Source organism: Stereum hirsutum, assembly GCF_000264905.1.
Source record: "Stereum hirsutum FP-91666 SS1 unplaced genomic scaffold STEHIscaffold_10, whole genome shotgun sequence".
In the NCBI taxonomy this organism is placed as follows: domain Eukaryota; kingdom Fungi; phylum Basidiomycota; class Agaricomycetes; order Russulales; family Stereaceae; genus Stereum; species Stereum hirsutum.
Genome location: NW_006763140.1, coordinates 636,856 through 657,286, shown reverse-complemented (window position 1 = coordinate 657,286; position 20,431 = coordinate 636,856). Strand labels below are relative to the sequence as shown.

Below are 20,431 nucleotides of genomic sequence, written 5' to 3'. Positions count from 1 at the left end.
CCTCTAACGATGGCGCAAGTAGCGTCCACGAGTATCGGCGATTCCCGGGTGAGATTGCAGCCCCTGTGGCACTTTGTCCTTTTAACCGCCACACCATGTACTCAGTCACAAATTAAGTTGCCCGCTGTACCGACATCCAAGTTCGGACTCCTGTAGTAAGTACCCGCAGGGATGAAAGTCAGGAAAAACAGCGCTGCTTTAACGGCGGAAGAGGACATACCCAGTTTACCAATAGTATTTGTTACTATATTTAAAAAAAAAATAAGACTACAAACGGAATCAAGGTCCCACTTACTACAATTCCGAGAACGAATGCACGACATGAATCAGTTCCGTCAAACAATCAATCATAAATCATCCCGTAGCTCTCAACAGCGTCTCCGCCCTCTCGTCCCTAGGCCGTGCAACGCAGACGAACGGCACCGGATGGCTACAATAATATTAATGCACATCAAGCACGCGCTAAACCGAGCGTCTCGAGACATATTAATATGCACTGAACGTACCAGATCCCCGCATCGACATACTCCCCACCGACCTCTATTTCGTTCCCGTCTTCGTCTTTCGCTTTGATGAGGTCGAATGTTGAGAGGATGGAAGCTACGACGAGGAAGAGCGCGTCGGCGGCGAAGTGACGCCCTGGGCAGATTCTTGATGCGATGGGTGAGTATCGGCGCGTTATTTGTAAGGTGGAGGAGGTGGAGGGGAAGGTGGAGGGGATGGGAGAATGGAGAAGAAGCTTACCGTCGTCCGAACCCAAAGACAGATATGATATCGTCGTCGGAGAGTGTTCCTTCTGGCGTGATGAAACGTTCGGGACGAAACCTTTCAGGCTCGGGATAGACTTCTGGGTCGTGTAATATAGCCCTGTACACAGTCTGTCATGAAACCTCGCTCGTATGGCAATCACCAAAAAAACTCTTACCATGAATTCCCCATGACAAGACTCCCTGTGTCATCCAGCACCAACCAACTCAGGATCGTTTCCCAAACGCTAACTTGGGAGAACGAACCTTTCGGTATAAACCACCCCCCATACACATCGTCTCTCAGCGCAGCATGCGCAAGCGCGAGCGGTAAAACCGGATTCAACCTCAAGACCTCCCTGCAGATCGCATTCACGAACGGCAGGTGTGGTCGGTCTGAGAAATCGGGCAGACGGTCTCTGCCGATGACTTTGTCGAGTTCGGCTTGGGCGCGGGTTTGGGCGGCGGGGTTGAGGAGGAGAGCGAGGATGGCTCCTTGCATGGCGGCCATGGACTTCGAAAGGGAAGGAGGAGAGAGGGGGAGAGATCATGAGTGCAGCGAGTGGTATGTACTATGTAGGGGATTTCAGGACGTACGGTGTCTGCGGCGCCTGGAAATTAAATGTAGTTCTCAGTCCGATATCATGACAAGCAGAGTTGTGCGGTATGCAAGCGAACAAACCGAGATGAATGTTAGCCATGACTTCTTTGACGGTCTTCTCATCCCATTGAGCCTTCCGTTCCTCGATATCCAATTTATGGAGGTAATCCGTCGTCAATGACGATGGTGCTTGGCCGTTCGCCTGGAATAGTCCTCGTCATGAGCATGAGACAAGGAGGAAATCAGAGAGATCGTGTAGAACTCGCAATGTCAAGCTTCACAGCATCGAAAAGACTGTTCTTTATCTCGTCCGTCAACAGGTGGCACTTCTCCGCGAACGTCTTGAAGCCGTAAATTCCGGGGAGCCACTTCGGTAGATGTTTCACTAGTGAATAGTATACGAAGACCCTCCATCAATCATCTAATTATTCAGGGAGAGCTGGAGGAGAAACTTACGGGTGGGAAATGCATTTAGCAGTATCGCCCCGGGAAACAACATGTCTCCTACCATCTCCATCGCCTCCTCTGCGACTCGAATATATCGGTCACCCATGGGGTCAACGCTATCACGGCCATAAGCAAGCTTTATCGGAAAATAGCCGGCGTAACTGCGATGAATCATAAATCGTGAGCAGAGACTACAAGTCTGCACTCTCGTGCCATGTCAATGAACTGTGTGGATGAGGAACTCACTGTTTCACTTCATTGACGACGTCGTTCGGGTTTTGTAGGATACGTTGCAGCAAACTCTTCACCGTATCCCTCTGCAAGGGTTCGTATGACGGTAATGCATCCGGTCGAAACATCTGGTGGATCATACGGCGGTGGGCTCTCCAGGAATCCGAATACGGCATTAAGCCTGTGGAAAATTCGAACCCCATCCTAATAACAATGAAATACCCGACACCATCAGGCTATGTAGTACTGAGGGAATGATTTGTATGTAGCGGCAAAAGACCCACAGATTCGTCATCTCCATACTCGGCCGATCGGAGTAGATAGCAGACCGTTTCTCGAAGAGGTCTTTCGCGACTTTCGCAGAGTTGACGATGACGGTGTGAAACCCTGGAACGTGAAACGACACGATGTCGCCTACCAAACAATTCGAGATCAGCGTATTAGAGCGTTAGGACGGGAGAGGCGTACTGTTATATCGCTTGGACCATTTCGCGTATTCGATGTATGGCCTCTTCTTGGGAATATCAAAGAAATTTCCGACGAGGAAATGAGGACTAGGTCCTGGTGGATAAGGCAGAGCATGGGGATTGCGTCTACGGTGTCGGTAGGCGCTTATACTAGAGAGTATGACCACGACAGCCAGTACAGCGCTAATGAGGTTGTGCACTGAATCGAACATACCCACAGTGATAAGACTTTCGATGCGAAGGGGAGAGTGGGAAATTGCGGGGAGGTGATTCAGCGGGGAGAATGACAAGAGGGAATAAAACCACAGAACTTTGACCTCTCTACTCTTATAGATAATCATCATGAGAGTCAGAGACCATCTCGTTATAGGCTGAGTACCTTTTCACGTTACCCTCCTCGAAGTATGTATTCCCAGCTATCGGATGGAATCCATTCAGTAGCTTTTGCAATGTTACCCGCTATGACGAGAGGATACGAAGAATACGGAGCCAAGACACCGATCCAGCGCTTCCGCGGTTTGGTGGCATGGCACATTCGAAGGCTCGGACACTGAGTGTGGGCTTCGTAGTACTTCCTTGTAGTGTGCTAGTAGTTCAGAAGAGCTGCAACCGAGTTATCTGCACGAATCGTCATGCGTCATGCGTATCCGTGAAGACTTCCTTGTAACACGATGCGGATGGTTTTTGGATATCATGGGGAAACACTGGCCTTGCAAGCGCTCCGATAAAATGCTTCCTCCTCCGCATGACACCACGCCGGACTTGAAACGAGCTCGGGAGTCGTGACACTTATAGCATATTGTTCTATCAGCGGCTTCGTTGGAAGAGATTTGCGTCAGACAGAGAATAGAGAGGAATGGAATGAAATGATGGGCTTACTGTTCACAAAACAGTGTCCAGTTCTGACCGTGGGAAGGCTCTGAACTTACTTAGGTGCCACCCGATTACGATCGATGTGTCGCTATGCGTTAACTTTGTCGAGGCGGAGCCGCAGGCCATTAGGCACGTTCCTTAGAGTCTCTAAAGACGTAGCTATATTGCATATAACACTGAAAACAATCGTCTTCTTATATATAGTCAGAACAATACAATACAAAAGGGATCAGGGACGCTCACACAAACACAGCGATCGAAGGCGAAATGGGGAAGAACCAAATGCAGGCGCGAATGCCCAAGAACCTGATCCAAACACGCTCACAAGTAAAACATGGAGTCCTTCAAATTCTCATGCAACCCATTCCCCCACATCCTTTCCGCAGCCTCGTACACCCTCGCCTCTGCCGCCTCTCTCGCACTCGGTCCCCCACCTCTACCTCCGCCTCTACCACCTCGACTCCCTCCACCACTACCACCCCTTCCACCCCTCGCGCCACCACCAGCCTGACTCGCTCCACTCGACGATACTCCGTCACCCTGGTTCAAGAACCCATGGATCCAATACCTCGCCATCTCGCAGACAACATCGGCATAGTACGCAGCAGGCATGAGACTGACAGCCTTCGTAGCCCTCGCATACGCATAGCTAGCCGTGTGAATGCCTTGTTGCACCTCATCCGAGCCCAAATTGTTCTCGTCGTACAACACGACGTAATGTGTGGGTCGAACGGTGCCCTGCAATCCCGCGTGCGCTTGCAGATAGAAGTCGAAGTCGAAGATGGAGGTGATGCCCCTGTCTTGGACAGTGCCGGGGAGGGTGTTCCCGTTGCGGTCGGAATTGGGGGCGGTGGGCAGGAAACGGGCGTGGTGACGTTTGCCACAGATGATGATGGAGAGTTTGGGCGAATATCGAGGATTACTTGGATCTACTCTTTTGAAGGCTTCGAGAATTTGAGGCAGCTCGTTTTTGAGAACTTCGGTGTCGTATTGGCCCTGATGTATGGTTGTCAATTGATATACCAAAAGCAGATAATGACATTGTACGAACTTCAGAGACACCATCACGGAAGATAAAGATGCGTTGAGGAAAGACTTTACTGCGTCTGCGGTAAGCTTGGAGGCGCTCGATCATCATATCTGCCAGGTCAGCAATGCCCTACACCAAACGTCAGGAACGTTAGTTCGTCGAAATACCGAAATTTACAAGTGAACCCGGTGAGATCGCAGACTTACCTCCTGCTTAGACTTCTGCAACCTCAAACTCGCCGGGAACTGCACAAAATCTTTATCCACGCTCGCCACTACCGCAGCGATCGACGGCGTCCCCTGCACACTCGAAGGCCCCGGATGTGTCACATCGATGCCCACCATCATCGTCTCCGCCTTCGTCAACCACTTCATCGCATCTCCCCCAAGCCGATGATTGATCCCTCCCAACTTCGTATTCACCTTCAATGCCACATTCGACAGATACTGATCCTGCTTCTTCTCGTCCTTGAGGGCGTTCTTGAGCAGCATGCACTGGGTATGGACGCCGAGCTGGACGGCCGTGAAGCGTTTGATCCCGGGGTATATGAAGTCGTCTTTGTCGGCGAGCAGAACGAGGATGATGCTAATTCTCTTCGGATCGCCGAATTGGTTTATGGTCGTCTCAACCATATTCAACGCCCTCACCCTCTCCGGATCGTCTTGCCTAGACGGCAGTACAGGCGTGGGCAAAATCTGGGGTTGACTGGCCGCCACCTGCATGCCGCTGCTCGCACATTTGTTACGGAAAGCCTGGAGGAGGCCAACCATCCTTGGATCGCTTGGACCATCGAATCCCGATCGCCCTTGTTCCCTCACGACTAGAACCTTCCAGTTATCCATCCGCGCACCCACTTGGAATTGCACGTCTAAGATGTTCCAACTTCCATTTCTCGGTTGTAACCCTCTTCCGGCCCTGGCCCCTTGCCTCGGTTTATACGAGATTTCCGGCGGAGGCAGCTCGCGTGCTGGGACGACCGCCATTTCGTCAGACACTTGTACGCCAAAAGCGTCGAGGACGGGAGTGCTGGGCTTGAGCCCCATCTTCGACAGGCCACGGTTGACGATCAGGTTCGCGTTGACAGCGGGTCGGCGAGATGCGTAGCGGAGCATGTTGGTCGTTTCGTCGGGACTGAGTTTTCCGAGATGAGGTTCGCCGCGCTCGATTGTGCAGAGTTCGGCGGGCATGAAGGTTTGCTTGCCTGGAGGACCGACGTCGACGCAGGGGAGGTCATCAGGATGTTGCAGCGTGATGTTGTATTCTGTATTGAATGGCCGATGATTAGTCACATATATTTTACCACAGAAAATATATCGAGAAAGGAGCACTTACTACGCTTGTAATAATTCTCCACCGTAATCTTTCCGCCAAACTCGGCACAATCGAACTCCTGCCTCCTGGCTGTCTTATTCCCCACCATCTTCCTCACCGTATGCACCTTCTTATACCCATAATGCTTCGTCGAGATCTTCGCCCTGACCAAAAACTCGTTCGCACTCCCACCAAATGAACCATTTCGGAAAGCCTGCCAGGCGTTCCACAGGTTTCCGGGCTCGTAGAATGCGGTCATGCAGACGTTGAGGTTGAGCATGAGTTGTTTGTGCACGGGCCGAACGGAGGTGAAGAAGCCCATGAGGGCCCAGAGTTTGGGAGCAAGCTCCCGCGTTTCGGTGTCGCTCCAGAAATGACGGTTGCGCCCGAAGCGGAATCCAGTTTGGGAGGCTTGGCGTTGGATGATGAGGTTCATGGCTGAGATGAGCGGATCGATCAGCTCGGCAGGTTGTTTGATACCTTCGAGATGTCTAAGACGATGCAAAACAAACAAAAAAAAATGGCGCGACATCAGTGACGAAAACAACAAAGACAAGGATGGACACCCACTGATGCATAGGCTCCGTCGATAACTCCTTCCCAAACTCCACATCTATCTCGTACTCATCCGCCCTCGGATGCGGCCCCTGATCCCCATCCTCAAAATACCTAATCTTCGCCGTCAATGGCTGCGGTAACCTCTTCGCCGCGAGCAACCTCTGACTCCCATCATGCACGATCCCGTCCTTATACGGCGCTCCGATCGAACTATTCTCGAATAGCTCCAGTATCCTCTTCTTCACCCTCCTGGCCTGTGACCGAGGCTCGGGCGTGATCTTCACGTTGTACTCGAAGAACGCCTTATGCGTGAGGGTGATTGGGAAGAAATTAGCGCGGACCATGATCGCTCTGCCCAGTGTTCCAAAGCCTGGACGAACAGGGTGTTCGGGCCCGGTGCGTGTTTGTCGAAGTCGACGGATGAGTTCGTTCGCATTGGCATCGCTGAGCCGGGCATCAATACGAGCAGGAGTATTAGGATGAGGATCGAAAATCAGTTGTGCATCTGCGTAGGCCGATAGGCCGGTGTTGCCACCGCCACGTCCACCACCACCACCACGACCTCCGCCACCACCACCGCCGCGTCCTCCACCTCCACCCGGTCCGTAGGGACCACCTCGGCTACCACGTCCGCTGTCGCTGCCTCTGTCGGTGGGTCCTCCCCTAAAACTTGAGGCTCCTCCGCGAGAACCGCCACCGCGATCTCCTCCGCCACGATATCCCCCACCACCCCTTCCACGATCGCCACCACCACCACCTCCTCCACCGCGTGGGCCTCCTCTACCCCCTCCTGGTCCTCCTCTGCCACGACCGGGATTGCTCATATTGCGCAATCAATTAGCGAATTCGCGTGCAATGATATATCAGTGCGTGCGGCGGGGCCTCGATATCGTTCTCTTGGATCTGGACGTAGATGTTCGAGCGCGGAGCAGTTATGATTGGGATGGTGGTGGTTCGAGTTCAAGGAGCAATGCGTGCGAAGAGCGGGGACAATGGATCACGTCCTGTTTATATCCCCGTTTCGCAATAAACCGACCAAGCAAGAACAAAGCGAGCCGCCACACTAATTAGATGATTCGTTTGTCCGCCCCTTTCCGCAACAAAAAGGCGAGACCTGCCCCAAAGGGAAGGCGTGCGCGTGCCAAAAGACTCAAAGAGGAGGTAAAACAGGAGTCGCGGCGTTTAATGATAGGCGCTCGTGACGTGTTTGTGGAGCGTGTGAAGTGCGTGTGTGGACATGGGGCACTTCGAGTCACTTCGTTGTGGACGTTTGTGGGCTCATATGGACGAGAATAAAGGGTGCGGCCAAGGGGTCGGAGATGCGCGGCGTACGGATGTGACGATATGACTAGAGTCGAGAATTCGTAAAAGGGCAGAGGGTATGGAGTGAACTACTACGAGGCTAACGGTAGATTACATTTTTATCTTTTCTCGACAACTCAGGCTCAAGGTTCGGGAGCACTACGGGCGAACCGTGCAGTTGTCGAGGAGAGATAAAACTGAATGGAGCGATCGTACCGAGCAAGAACTCTCTTTGGGCGAACAGGCTGTATGTGATCGAGGTTATGAATTTTTTGTAGGGCGATAGATGGTTAGCATGCACATTGAATAACCAGCCGGACGATTTGTTCGCAGAGCGCAGTTGTGATCGCAACAAAGACTGTTCTCTCAAACTCTTGGCTGTTGTAAGGTTTTGTTCATCTGAGCTAGGAGATGAAGCCTGCGCGTGAGCAGAGCAGACGTTGAACACAACTCAAGAAGACTTACGATTCACACAAACCTCATATACAGCATAACAGGTAGCTATAAAAGTCAACGAGGTTGTAATTAGCATGTATTGCAACCAAACTTAGAGGACTGAACGGAGCAGAGACAGACCTAGACAGACATACCTCGAGATTCTCTGGCCTACTCAGCCCCTAATCGACATGGAGGGCACATAACGAGATCGGTACGCATCACCAGATGCACGCCAAACAACTTGCATCATATGATGTATTGTGGGAAGCAGTGGCGAAGACATGCTCACCGTCGTCGACAACGTCGTTGACGATCTCGGGAGAGCTGAGCCTGACGCGCGGACGGGGAACGCTTGTGAAATCCTGAGTCAGCAAGTCCCACGCTTCTTACCCTCCGCCACTGTGGCACGGAGACTTTGGCCCCTATTTGAACTCCCAACTTCTCAAGAACCTTCTTGTACGGCGGCATGGATGGCGAACAAGCCATAGGCGATGCATTTCCCCTGTATTAGTCTTTTAAAACCCACGCAACTCCAGGTAAGTATCCTCGTAGGTACTGTGGAGAAGAGTCAATCGGGCGTCTTCATGAAAAAGAAAGGAATAAAATTGCTGATGCGGCAGTACAGAATAGTGATAGATACTGTGTCAATAAATCTTTCAGTCTAATGCGCCCATACAAACGGCTACGGTGTAAGGATAGTGTTTTCTTCAAGAAATCTGCCTCGAGAAGTACTTCAAGCTTTCGCATTGATCTTGTTCACGTTTAGCCCCCATCCTTGCATCGAGAAAAACACCCAGCGAATCCTATCCGGTCGGAAGATGTGGAACAGCAAGAACCAGATAGCTGTAACGCATCGTACCAAAGTCAGCGAAAGTCCTCTTTAAAGGTTCGATCAAGAACATGGAAGGTAAATAGGAGGGAGCATAGTGGAATTTTTGTGGCGTGGATCATGAAGAATAAATGGGACATACTGAGCTCCATATAAGTGAAAAACCCAAGCGCACCACCCTTCGCACCACGCTTCACGAACCCGATTGCGTCCACCCAAAGCTTCATATCCTTCGGTGGCGGGCGCGCATACTCATCCATAAGGAAGATCAGCAAGATACGCGTATAAATCCCGATATGGCTAAAAAAAAAATCCATCATTCATATCAGCATCAGAATCGCCTCGGTTTAGGATAGAATACAGAAAGAAACACCCACATATGGCCAACTGTCCCGATCGCATTCAAGTACGACGAATTCGTCATCAATATGCTCCAATCCTCCGTCGCAAAATTCTGCAAGTACAAGTTCGGCCTGCCATAATCCCCCGGAAACAGATCCTCCGGCAAAAAGTCGACGCTCGGCTTCTCGAATCCAGTCGCTAGCACGACCGCCTCGCCTTTGATCTCCTTGATGGGATACTCGTTGGATTTGGCGTTCGATTTCTCGGGTGGTGGGGAGTGAGAGGGACCTTTGTCACCGGGTTTAGAGCCGCGGGGTCGGACGCGGACTTCGACGCCGGATTTGGTGAGACGGAGTGTGTCGCCGCGGATGTAGGTGCAGGAGCCGGAACGGACGTGTTGCAGGAAATCATCGTTGACAACCTGTGACATGAATTAAATGAGCGTTCTAACATAACGGAGGGGTTGATTATGGTAGAAAGGCTACGTACCGGTGTACCTTCATAGATACCTTTGTCGACGGGGACGAGGTCCTCGACTCCGCGGTAATGCCAATGTTTGAGGAAGCCCTCCCAAAGGAAGCTATTATTGACAGGATCCGTTAGTTATACTGAGAAATGGACTGGCAAGTACAATCACCTACCTGAGTGGCATCTCCCTCCCAAATGGCTGCGCCGAAATCGCAGTGTCCACGATAATATTCCTAGGAATGATCCACTACAAAGGCAAATGCACCACTCAGCCTCCACTTTATTGTGAACCGCGGCGCACGAGATAAACGCACCTTGTCATCCCTGGCAATCATGATAGCTTCCTTTGCCCCTCTGTCTAGTGCCGTCTCAACAGCCTCTACCCCACTAGCCCCCGAGCCAACGACAACAACAGTTTTCCCCTTCACATCCTTATCGTCCAATTCGCTCGAGTGCATAAGCTGTCCCTCGTATACCTCCTCGTCCTCGTCTTGATTACCCTCGTCAGCGGGCTCACCAGGCCTCTTCCCGTCCGGCGACTCTTCACGCAGTTCGTCGGCGCCATCACCCTGTGCAACAACCACATGATTCTCACCCGTAGGTTCCGTCTTTGCCATGGCAGAATAGCTGGGGGCGCCGGCTTGACGGGGATCTGTGGGGCTTGGAAGTGAGCCTGAGTCTTGGGTAGGAGAACTATCGATCTCGGGGGAGTCGTCTTTTTCTTTAGGTTCGTGGTGGTCCTCTTGTGATTTACCGTTCTCTTGTTTCTTTCCTTGCTTCTTCTCGTCACCGCCTGGCATATATGTATGTTAGCATATCGATCGCGCATATCAAGGTAAAATTGAGCGAGTGAAAGGCTCACCCTTCTTCTCTTTCTTCGGTGGCGCCTTATCCTTCGGCATACCTGGGAACCCGACCATCTGCGGTTTTCCACACGTTCCAATAGTGACGATGATAGCGTCGAACATCTCGTCTTCGTTGTCGTTGATGATCCATTTAGAACCGGGAGAAGAACTTCCTGGCGCACGTTTGGCTGAAGTTACGGGAGTCTGCACAAAGAAAAGATGAACATCGATAAATATAGGTCGTTCATGTGAGCTGAGGAATGATGGGGAAGACGAGAAAGGGCATACGTTGAAACGAGTCCGCGACTCGAGCCTGTATTCTTTCCAAATCCTTGTAATTTCTGTGTAGTAGAGTATATCAGTACTCAGTTTTACAAGATCAAACGATAGAAGATATAAACCTACCACCGACGATATCGTCCCTCTGCGGGAACGCGAGCGACCACAATAGTGAAGGATGGAAACGGTATAGCATCGAGTTGAGCTGCAGACCCGACGTTTTGTTAACGTGGGCCCAGATACCTCCTGGTCGGTCGGATGCTAGTGTGACAACGAGATGAAAGGTCAGTTGCTGCTTCAAGTGTGTAACCGAGGGTGAGATAGCAGACATACATTCAAAAATTACAACATCGAAGTTGTGCGAGACACAGTGGGCAGCGGATGAGATTCCGGTTAAGCCAGCACCTAAGAGACCAAGGGCAGTAGGATTAGTTGTATGTATAGTAGCACGACCTCGTAGTCAGGAGGTAATTTTTGAGTGTAACGTACCGACGACGGCAATTTTGCCAAACGGCTTCTTTAGTTCATCGCTTTTTGGAACAGGCTGAAGTGAAACCGGTCGACAATGTAAGCATTGGAGTCCGATCCTGAGCTGCACATGAAGTAAAGTGTTAGCTCACCGGTTTGAAAAAGAACAAGATGACGAGCTGTATCGCGATGTAGAATATATCGAGCAAAAGATACGCGACGCGCATAGGATTGAGTAGTCTCAAGAACCTGCGCTGCTTGAATAACTTCGCTGAAGTTTGGTTGAAGAGCTCTATATCGTGCTTGACGGCACGCAGTGCGCGTACAGTACTCGAGGATGCCATCTTTCCGCCAACACTCTCGTATGGGTTCGAGAAAATCTAAATGAAAAAATTAAGATGGGGGCCCCCAGTCGATATATCACGGTCGAGTCAGTTCAGGCTCTGGGATTGTGGTCTTTGGGAGAGGAGGGTTGTACGATGCGGTAAGGCTGATGCGCTGGAATATATAGCACTCCATCTCCCTCTGCTTCTCATCGCCGTCAGGAAAAGCGGAAGGATTCGTGACGTCAGAGCGCGTCAGATCAACATCGCGTTCGCCACTTGCATTTGACTTGCATGTGATTCCGTCGCGTAAGTAGCTTGCCACCGCCACTCTTCCAACATGAACCTGAACTCCGTCATCGTTACTCGCAGCAACGCTCCAAGTCGCCGTCATAAATATCCTCAAGCCTTCGTCTGACTATAAGAAGCAAGATACAAGCTACGATATCTCTCATATCAACCAGTGAGCAAGATAGCTAAGCTATATCCTAACAGAACTACGACCACCTCTCGATTTCTGACCTACAACCTTACTTCTACTAATACCTAGCGCACAGAACGTTCCCATCGACGCCATTTTCAACCCCCCAAACGACCTCGACAAGACTTCGTAATTGGTAGAACAGAAAGCGCTTGCCATAATGCAGAACCCAGCAGACGAAATCGCATCCGTCGTGAAACTAGTCACCACCACCCCCTCGCCAGACGTCCAAAAGCGCGCCCTCGAACGGTAAGTCACACATAAAACCTTCTTCAAATGCAGACCTTAACTGAGACCGGAATACTCTGCTGTCGACGTGGTGCGTTGCTATGAAGGTATTACACCAGCGACGCTGGCTTCCGCCATCCCCTATGCACTGTCCCCTCCGCGCACAATTCTAGGGAGTCAGTAATTGGGATATACCAGTAAGTTCCCTCTCACCTAATATGATAAGCTTTGCCCTTGGAATTAATATGGTGTCATTTAGATGGTATCGCATTATGTCTCCCAAGATTGAGCTCGAGGTGAACAGCGTCTGTACGTCGAATACATTAGAACAAATCCTAGGGTCTGACGCTCGTTTACTAACATGCTATCTCCACTGAATGCAGCTTATGACAAGGAGAAAGGCAAGGTATTCCTCGACGTTACCCAAAAGTTTCACATACGCTTCAATCCTCTACCCGCCACACCTGCTCGGTATGTATAACCCACTTCCACCTTCCCTTCCATGGTCCAAAACTGACGAGATTCTACGAATCACAGCCTTTCCGTACATCTGAGTCTCCGTGAAGAAAACGGATTGTACTACATCGCCCTACAAGAGGACTTCTACCATCCCGACGTTCGTCTCGCTCGTTATCAGCAGTTATAGCCCAGATTTTTACATTCAATGTGTACATTGACAGGACCTCATATCCCTCGTCATCCCCATCCTCGCCTCACCCGCACACATGGCCCTCCGCGCTGGTGCCATTTCCTCCAACATCTTCGCTCGAGTATTCCAGGTCACGTTTGGGTGGTGGCAGCCTTCTACGGGCGAGAGAGTCGGCTCGGATTGAGGAGAAAGTGGGTGCCGTATCCGACATGGACCGAAGCGATTCTGTGAAGTGGTAATAGGAGGGAAGGAGGCAGGGAGACGGACAGGACGAAATATTGTGGTACTCTCGAGATGTCTCATACTTCTTGTTGGACGACTTTGGATTTTACCTTCGGAAAATTCTAGCCTTCTTTTCATCGACGGAGATATTAACGAGATCAGGGAGGCAACTTCCGTATACTCATGGTGAGTGAGATAGTTAGGAAGTGAGATACAGGTTGGAGCAGTCATCACGGGCGTGGTCAACGCAAGAGCCAACCTACATATGCAAGAATCAACCTCATACACAAGAGGAGATGGGCCTCACGAGCGGCACCCAGGGCACAGGAGTCGCCCAGCTTCCCACGAAGCCACCGCCAACCAAGCCTCGCACTGCAGACTAGAGTCAAAAACACTATTACAATGAGATAACATAGCACAAAACACCTAACAGTAGCGATAACGGACAAGGACAACCGACAGCAGAGATGCGATACAAGAATAAAACCATAACTGTAGTTAGCGGAACCAAGCACTGGACACGAGCAGCCTTTTCACAAAGGCCTACAAGGGGTATATATCGGTTCGCTCATCGCAGCATGCATAGTGTGTCGAGGTTTCATGTGGGCCACGATTAGATCGGAAGCACGGTGTTGAACACGATGTCCCAGATTTTGCCTATAGCAGGGAGTATTATTAGCATGACATGAACAGGTGGTCAGTTAGAAAAACAGCGTACTCGTGACACCGAACCCGAGCTCGAAATTCTTATAATGATGAGCAAGATGGTACTTCTTCGTCTCCCGAAGGTACGCCGGGAGCTTGGTATGATGCATCGCGTAGTGCGAGCAGTCATATACCACGTCTACACAACCAATCCACGTTGAAAGTCAGCGGCAGGCACAAACGTAAATGCAGATTCGAATGGAGAGGGGACATACACATGAAGAAAGAGCCAGCGATGATGCCGTTCGCTATGGACGCGGGGAACAACGTGTGTGCAAGCCGAGTGAAGGGGGCTTGCAAAGTCGTAAACAACACCGGTGGCATCACCAATCTCGTTCTGAAACGACCCATAGTCGGTCAGTACGATTACTCGCTGCTTCTCTAATTAAGCGAAGAGGAGGCTGGGGGAGTATGAAGAACAGAAGACAGGCCTAATGGACAAGGGGGCTTCGAAAAGGGAAAGTCAACATACCGGTCCATAGGCATATAATGGTGGATACCATGCCCCAAGAAGTGCAATGTCAAGAACATCGGCTTGTCCGGTAAGTAATAGTCGATGTGGAACAAGAACCGATGCATCCCATACTCCAGGAGTGTCCAGATCACGTTCCCGACAAAGAAGCATGCCGCGAAGCTAAGTAGGGCGCCGGACGTGATAGGTATCCCGGAAGGCGAAGACACCAGCGCGGTGAAAGGCGCAAAGGGGTTTGCGGAGAAGAGGGGCAAGACAAATCCAGATAATTGTAGGAGAGAGCGGAGGGCGAGGTATGCAGTGATTGGAAGCCATATAGTGGGGATAACATACCAACTGGCGCGAGTGAAGACCTATCGAGTAGTGGAGTATTTAAGAAGACGAATGGGACGAAAGAATATGTCAGTGAATTTGTGAAACTGAGGGAAGTAAATTCAAGAGTACCTCAAGGTAGTCAGGACCGAAGAGGCGCGCCGGCTCTGGGAGGTGACGAGGCTGATGAACCTGCTGGAGATAATACGCTTTGCTCTAGGGAGGTCAGACAACGAACAGTAAGCAATGTGTGAAACATACCTGAAGTTCGCATACCACATTTGCCTGAACAATGGCTTTCTCAAATCCAAGAACTGGTTCTTCTCAAAATCCTTCTCTTCGTCCGTATTATCCGGATGGAAATCGTCCGCGGGGACCCAGTCGTCGCTCACAACCATTTCACCTGCACCAAGTCTTCCAATGACAAACTCTTCAAGCATGTCATACGCGCTCTCAGAGTGTACATGCTCGTCGGCATCCTTCATGACGTCCTCGACGTCCTTCCCAGCATGTCTGAGGATAAACTCCTCTCCACCCGGGTGGTCAGGGAGGAAGGAGGTGACGTCGAGCACTTTACCCTGATAGCTGACCCAGATGCTCTCCTCTGTATTGTGTTCCGCAACGTCGGAAGGGGTGAAGATGCGGATACGTTTAGACATGGCAACAGGAGGATGAGAGGGATACCTAAAGCGTCTAAAGCACTCTGGGTATTTATTGCACCACTCGGTTATGTAATTTTTGATTTGTCGTCCGACCGACTCCGCTTCATAACAACTCAGGTAAGCCGAGCGGCATACCTCCGAACTCAAGTGGAAGTTAAGTACCAAGCGATATATTCAATAATTCGAGAGCCATTTATTCTACCAGTCCGCCAAGTTCAGAAGAGCCTTTCCAGCGGTTTGCAGAATCGTAGTCGCACCTCGATTTCTCGCAGAGAAGCTCTGCTCCACACGACGCCTTACCCGACACTCCCGACGGGGCTGCCACGAGTTGGGCCACATCGCTCTTGCAGGCCCTCAGTGCACAGTACTGAGCTGAATTTCGCGCTTTTGATGAATATCATTGGTACAGCGAGGCCCTGCGAGTCAGGGGCTACTCAGATAGTAGGTTTCGTTCAATATTCTGAGGTGGAATACTACTCGGTGGTCAAATGTGGCCATGCCATTGAAGTGTGCCAAGGGTGGCGTTCGCTTCTTCAAATGGCAAGCGGTGCGTCAAGAACCGCCGGTCGCTCCATCGAGAGAAAAAGTGGGAGCGACTACGATTCTGCAAATTGCTGTCAAACAGGGACGAAGAAACGTATATATTATACGAAAGTCCCACCGCGTGCTACTTCTCATCATAAATTGGCTCTGCTTGCACGCTTTGCCCCACATAAGTATCTCAACCTTCAATAGACCGTATCTGCGAGTGAATTTTTTACCTCGCTAAAGCTCGCTGAGGCCCAACGGGACGCGACGATTGGCCCGATCGCAGTTTCACAGCCGTTTGAAATGGTTGCAGATACGGTCTAATCAACAGAATGAATGGCCTCTAGAATGAGCGGCAACGAGGGTTTTCCATCTATCGATGGACAAACGATAGTCGACATAGGGAAGGTGACCTTGGAGTGCTTGGGTGAAGGGGAGAAACGAAACGTGCTGATGAGGTCGCAAAGTACGGCCTCTGCAAGAGAGGGTATCTCAGTAAGGCACGTACACGACGAAGATAAACGTGATAGAGAACGAAGACATACTCATTTCGAGCTGAGAGAACTTGAAGCCCAGACACGAGCGTTTACCGCCAGAGAACGTCATCCTGCATCAACCCAGCAGTACTTTCAGTCTCAACCTATCCACATTGAATAGTGGGGTCAAAGAGAAGGAATGAACTTACAAGTGTGAATAAATCCCGGGTATCTGTGCAGAAACCACACTCTCGGGCAACCCGTCCAACCATCTCTGCGGCTTCCACTCCATCACATCCGGTCCCCAGACCTTCACGCTTCTGTTCATACTAGCGATGGCGATTGTGATCACTGTATCTTTCGGGATGAAAACTTCTTTGAGCTCCGAACCACGAACGTCAGTAATGGGGAAGGCGAGCGGGATGATGGTGTCTTTGAGCGTGCTAGAGGGAGGGAATACATGGTTCAGTTTATGCGAACGAGTGCAGATAGTGAGGAACACTGACGTTCGGTCTATGAACGGGGCTGGGGGATACCTGGGTAATTACACAGTAAATATCCCAGAGCCTGAAGTCTACGAAGAGTGAGTGAAACACCCACAATCGCATTGTTTCTCGACAAATCGCATCCAAAAACTCTAAGGCCTCCATCTCATCATAGTTCAAATCGCCTTCCTCTCCGGCTTCACAATTCCGCTTTGCGTTTAGGATCTCTTCTCGTAGACGATCTTGGATGGTAGGATGTTCGGCGAGAAGGCACAGAGCTCGAGAGAGCGCGGAAGATGTCGTATCGGTCGCGGCAAAGACGAATGAACTATGAACCATGCAGAAGATATCAGCCTCGGGTTGAATAATTAGCTTCTGCGCGGGGCGTAGAACAGACTCACGAGATCTATTGGAAAAGGTCGATTTTCTGCTTGTCAGGGGAGATAAGTATACGATGACGCATGGAGATGCTCGTACTTGGGCCACAACCTCTTCGTCCGTCAACTGTTCTTCTTCCTTAGCGCTCATATTCGCACGCACTACGGTCGTCCCGCCGCATAAATCAGCCCTCCCAATCTATCCACAAAACAAAATACCTATATCACTCACTAAGCAGACTGATCAAATCATTCCCTCCCACGATTTGCTTCGACAAGGTCTCATCGCCCTCAGTCAACGCCTTCTTCTTCGTCTCGTAAATCTCCTTAGAGGACCGATCCATCTCAAGCACGAAGTGCCTCGCCGACTGAAGCACGTCGAGTGAGATATGGTCGATGATGACCTTCCAAAACCCAGGGGTACCCATGCCTGCGACGAAGGGTAAGACGTACTTCATGCCCATCCGCAAAGTTGGCGACGAGATGGCCGAGCTGATGATAGAGTACGAACCACAAAAGCGTGAAAGACCGTGAGGAAAGTTAGTGTCAGACCTAGTCCGATTGCTGTCTAATTAAGCGAAAAAATCACTTACACCCCTTCCTTGAGTACGGCGCCATAAACATTCGGTGTCTCCTCCATTGCCAGTGAGTCAAACGTATACCCAATACCAGCCTGTCCTATTAATTCCAATGCTGTTCTCGTGAGCCAATTTACCATATCGACCTAGTAGTAGATGAAGTCGTGGAATCGTCAAACAGGGCATCATATCATTGAGAAAAGCTCACTTCCACAGGACCCTTCGCGGTCATCAGCTGAAGAGTATTCCGTAACTAAGAACATAGTGAGACAAATGACATCCAGACGTGCCAATATAAGACACACTTTATGGGATACATCGCAGAATATCGGTACCATTTTCTTCATGTGCGCTGTGCTGAATATGGGGTTCAAGAATTTTCGTTGCTTCCGGTGTCTTGCACCTATGAGAAATCATATTAAACATGAACGGCGGAAGGGGAGGCAAAATGAAGCGAGGTGATAGACTTGCCTTCCGTGCAGAAGATGCTATCGTTCCCGAAGACGACACGTTCAATGCTGAAAAAAATCATTGAAATTAGAGAGTTGACATCAGATTGAGACCCCTTGAGATGCGAGTCACATGAGGACGTCATCTGGCTCTTCGAATGAAGCTTCATCCTAAGAAATAGGCGACGGTAAGTCAAGCTGACCCCGGTGGATCCAAACTATTTTGAGCAGGGCACACCTTTCTGTATATATAGTACAATGCCAATGGATCGGCAACGTAAATCATATCATTGAACTAAAGGTTGACAGAAAGTGTCAGTAGGCGGATATATAATAATATTCCGGAGTAAATACCTACTCCGATCGGAGTTGTGAGTCTGAAAATGCTGCCAGCTGTGTATGTCGTTAGCAGCATGTGTAGCCTTGTTGGGATCCTTTGCTATATTATGCGTTATGAGACTTACCGTCTTGGATGCTGTCAATGAAAGGCCATCCACGGTGGGGGTCATATAATAAAGGTAGATTTCCTAGGAAACGCACATACATCAATTTTGGGACGTTAGATGGATAAGTTTGGAAAGCTACGCAGTACGTACCGGTCCAGAAGGAGGCTGACTTCGGAGCTGGGACGTTGGCTATAGCTCTTTGAACACGCCTGCGCGACCAAATGACGTGCACGACATAGGATCCAACGATGAGTGTGAGTGCACTGACGGGGTATGGCAATAATGACATCTTCAGTGTCGTATGCTTTGACTCGAAGGAACTTGAGGCAAGGTCAGTATACTCCACAACCACAGCCGTCTTTCTGCACATAAACACTATCAGTGATCGCTAATGCTCACAAAGATTGCCGGCAAGGAGATGTAGACCCACTAGTACCAACATGAGACTCGTTGAAGCGGGTGATCCTACTAAGTCCCCGAAGTCCAAGTGGTGACAAGGAAAGCCCGATCGGAATTTGGTTTCATTGCATAGGACCATTTCTTTCTCCGGTTCTCCTGACCTCGATGTGCCTTTTGGATGTAGGATCCAATCTGTAGTTGTATACTCCACAGGGGCTAGCATACTGCAGTGCGGTCACAGGCGGTCACCCAAGACTTACCCAGACTTTCAAGTTCTGCCCTCAGGTCGGTCACCGAGCAGTGCACCGCATCGAGTCCCCTAAAACTTGAAGAAACAGGTCAGGTAGGCCCATTCAGGTCGCCAAGGTAGCACATTTCAACAGCACCGAGTCATCGCGGGAAGAGTGTCAATTCTAGTGTTCCAAGGACAGCAGGACGAAGCTATTGATGTCCCGGAAGGCGCTTGCGTGAACTGCTTGAAGCCTCTTTGAGCGCTGCCGGATTGTCGGATTTACGACTCGGGATCTATCGGAATAAGTGGCGTAAGATCCTCGCTTCTGCCTCCATTCTGCCTGGTCCCCGTTTCGGAACCAAAGTCATCGTAGCTCTAACTAAACCGCCGACTACTGTACCTTCAGGGTCTGATGCTCCACCAGCGTCTGTAGCACTTGTACCCCACAATATCGCGCGAACTTATGTCCATAATGATAACGCGCCTGAGCCAGCTGCCAGTGGCCGTGGCGTGCCACTGGCGTCAGCCCCGAGCCACCTCGTGTTTGATGTGGCGTTTGCAACTCCCCTCGTATCTTAATTATACCGACTGTGAGAAAGGGCCTTAATACATTGTTTGAGTGCTTACGCAGTTTGAGTTCACGAAATATTTGTCTACATTTTACTGTAGTTTTTCGGGCAGAAGTTCGTGTCCCGCGTCCCAGGGGGGTCACGAACGAGCCTGTGCCCTGGGACAGTCCCACAGCGTTGACCTGAAATGAACATGTAAACGGGACAAAGTAAAACATGTCCAAAATAGAAGAATAATCACAATGCTTCCAATTTGTCCTCTGCAAGCCCTTCAAGCTAAGTTTTGAGCTTAAGCCCGTTATTCCGCCATTTCAATTAACACACAGGCAAATATTTATGGCTGTAAATTCATGATAGATGGCAATATCATAGAAAACAGTCGAAATTGAGGAACGTTGTCCCTTGTCCCACCACGTCTGCGAACCGGGACACAGATGGATTATGTCATCTCGGCAACAGCCGAGGGGTGGCGTGAACTTCTGCGCGAAAAAGTACAGTACCTCGATTTATCACTGATCAAGCAGCGTTACGACTCGGAGTCAGGAAGTCCCTGCTAAGCCTCAGAAGGAGTCAGAAGAGTAATTGAGTTCGACAGCATAAAGA

The 20,431-nt window shown here is 50.3% G+C and overlaps 6 protein-coding genes across 6 annotated transcripts; 1 reads left to right on the top strand and 5 right to left on the bottom strand.

Annotated features, from left to right (window-relative positions):
• Positions 1-354: 354 nt before the first annotated feature.
• STEHIDRAFT_61010 (cytochrome P450) lies at positions 355-2,704 on the bottom strand (the record flags this gene model as incomplete). The annotated part of the gene is made up of 11 exons (XM_007305730.1): positions 355-430; positions 498-650; positions 745-878; positions 1,000-1,260; positions 1,344-1,357; positions 1,429-1,536; positions 1,610-1,732; positions 1,804-1,955; positions 2,041-2,229; positions 2,310-2,439; positions 2,494-2,704. The coding sequence occupies 11 exons, from the start codon at positions 2,702-2,704 to the stop codon at positions 355-357; spliced, it is 1,551 nt and encodes a 516-aa protein (XP_007305792.1).
• A 904-nt stretch (positions 2,705-3,608) lies between these two features.
• On the bottom strand, positions 3,609-8,298 carry STEHIDRAFT_122781 (Piwi-domain-containing protein). Its single transcript, XM_007305938.1, has 7 exons — positions 8,157-8,298; positions 8,032-8,067; positions 6,277-7,970; positions 5,728-6,197; positions 4,602-5,656; positions 4,417-4,524; positions 3,609-4,361 (listed from the first exon to the last, which is right to left on the bottom strand). Exons 3-7 carry the CDS (start codon positions 7,086-7,088, stop codon positions 3,687-3,689), a joined length of 3,120 nt encoding a protein of 1,039 aa, XP_007306000.1. The 5' UTR covers positions 7,089-7,970; positions 8,032-8,067; positions 8,157-8,298; the 3' UTR covers positions 3,609-3,686.
• A 313-nt stretch (positions 8,299-8,611) lies between these two features.
• On the bottom strand, positions 8,612-11,586 carry STEHIDRAFT_148138 (FAD/NAD-P-binding domain-containing protein). The gene is made up of 12 exons (XM_007305937.1): positions 11,388-11,586; positions 11,257-11,311; positions 11,101-11,172; positions 10,894-11,028; positions 10,777-10,829; positions 10,506-10,692; positions 9,958-10,436; positions 9,817-9,890; positions 9,665-9,755; positions 9,211-9,596; positions 8,976-9,133; positions 8,612-8,847 (listed from the first exon to the last, which is right to left on the bottom strand). The coding sequence occupies exons 1-12, from the start codon at positions 11,577-11,579 to the stop codon at positions 8,738-8,740; spliced, it is 1,992 nt and encodes a 663-aa protein (XP_007305999.1). The 5' UTR covers positions 11,580-11,586; the 3' UTR covers positions 8,612-8,737.
• A 525-nt stretch (positions 11,587-12,111) lies between these two features.
• STEHIDRAFT_99669 (uncharacterized protein) lies at positions 12,112-13,100 on the top strand (the record flags this gene model as incomplete). The annotated part of the gene is made up of 6 exons (XM_007305936.1): positions 12,112-12,288; positions 12,375-12,464; positions 12,527-12,576; positions 12,651-12,738; positions 12,805-12,883; positions 12,948-13,100. The coding sequence occupies exons 1-6, from the start codon at positions 12,200-12,202 to the stop codon at positions 13,098-13,100; spliced, it is 549 nt and encodes a 182-aa protein (XP_007305998.1). The 5' UTR covers positions 12,112-12,199.
• A 425-nt stretch (positions 13,101-13,525) lies between these two features.
• Positions 13,526-15,286, bottom strand: STEHIDRAFT_81527 (fatty acid-2 hydroxylase; the record flags this gene model as incomplete). Its single annotated transcript, XM_007305746.1, has 6 exons — positions 13,526-13,795; positions 13,857-13,982; positions 14,059-14,180; positions 14,316-14,668; positions 14,760-14,841; positions 14,889-15,286. The coding sequence occupies 6 exons, from the start codon at positions 15,284-15,286 to the stop codon at positions 13,752-13,754; spliced, it is 1,125 nt and encodes a 374-aa protein (XP_007305808.1). The 3' UTR covers positions 13,526-13,751.
• An 869-nt stretch (positions 15,287-16,155) lies between these two features.
• Positions 16,156-19,468, bottom strand: STEHIDRAFT_148133 (cytochrome P450; the record flags this gene model as incomplete). The annotated part of the gene is made up of 18 exons (XM_007305935.1): positions 19,059-19,468; positions 18,779-18,990; positions 18,647-18,709; positions 18,541-18,575; positions 18,421-18,477; positions 18,316-18,353; positions 18,205-18,251; positions 18,039-18,136; positions 17,942-17,986; positions 17,749-17,879; positions 17,388-17,647; positions 17,256-17,317; positions 17,180-17,184; positions 16,894-17,106; positions 16,800-16,829; positions 16,503-16,736; positions 16,363-16,424; positions 16,156-16,292 (listed from the first exon to the last, which is right to left on the bottom strand). Coding segments are annotated over exons 2-18 (1,656 nt in total), but the record flags the coding sequence as incomplete, so codon positions are not given.
• Between the last annotated feature and the right edge of the window lie 963 nt (positions 19,469-20,431).

Excerpts from the sequence above, each read along its gene's own strand:
- STEHIDRAFT_122781 (XM_007305938.1), bottom strand. The coding sequence starts at position 7,088 with ATGAGCAATCCCGGTCGTGGCAGAGGAGGACCAGGAGGGGGTAGAGGA. Across the intron at positions 5,657-5,727 it reads GGAGAATTATTACAAGCGTA|AATACAACATCACGCTGCAA; the intron begins GTAAGTGCTCCT and ends CATTCAATACAG. Across the intron at positions 4,525-4,601 it reads TGCAGAAGTCTAAGCAGGAG|GGCATTGCTGACCTGGCAGA; the intron begins GTAAGTCTGCGA and ends CGTTTGGTGTAG.
- STEHIDRAFT_148138 (XM_007305937.1), bottom strand. The coding sequence starts at position 11,579 with ATGGCATCCTCGAGTACTGTACGCGCACTGCGTGCCGTCAAGCACGAT. Across the intron at positions 11,173-11,256 it reads TGGCAAAATTGCCGTCGTCG|GTGCTGGCTTAACCGGAATC; the intron begins GTACGTTACACT and ends TTGGTCTCTTAG. Across the intron at positions 9,756-9,816 it reads GGGAGGGAGATGCCACTCAG|CTTCCTTTGGGAGGGCTTCC; the intron begins GTAGGTGATTGT and ends TGTCAATAATAG.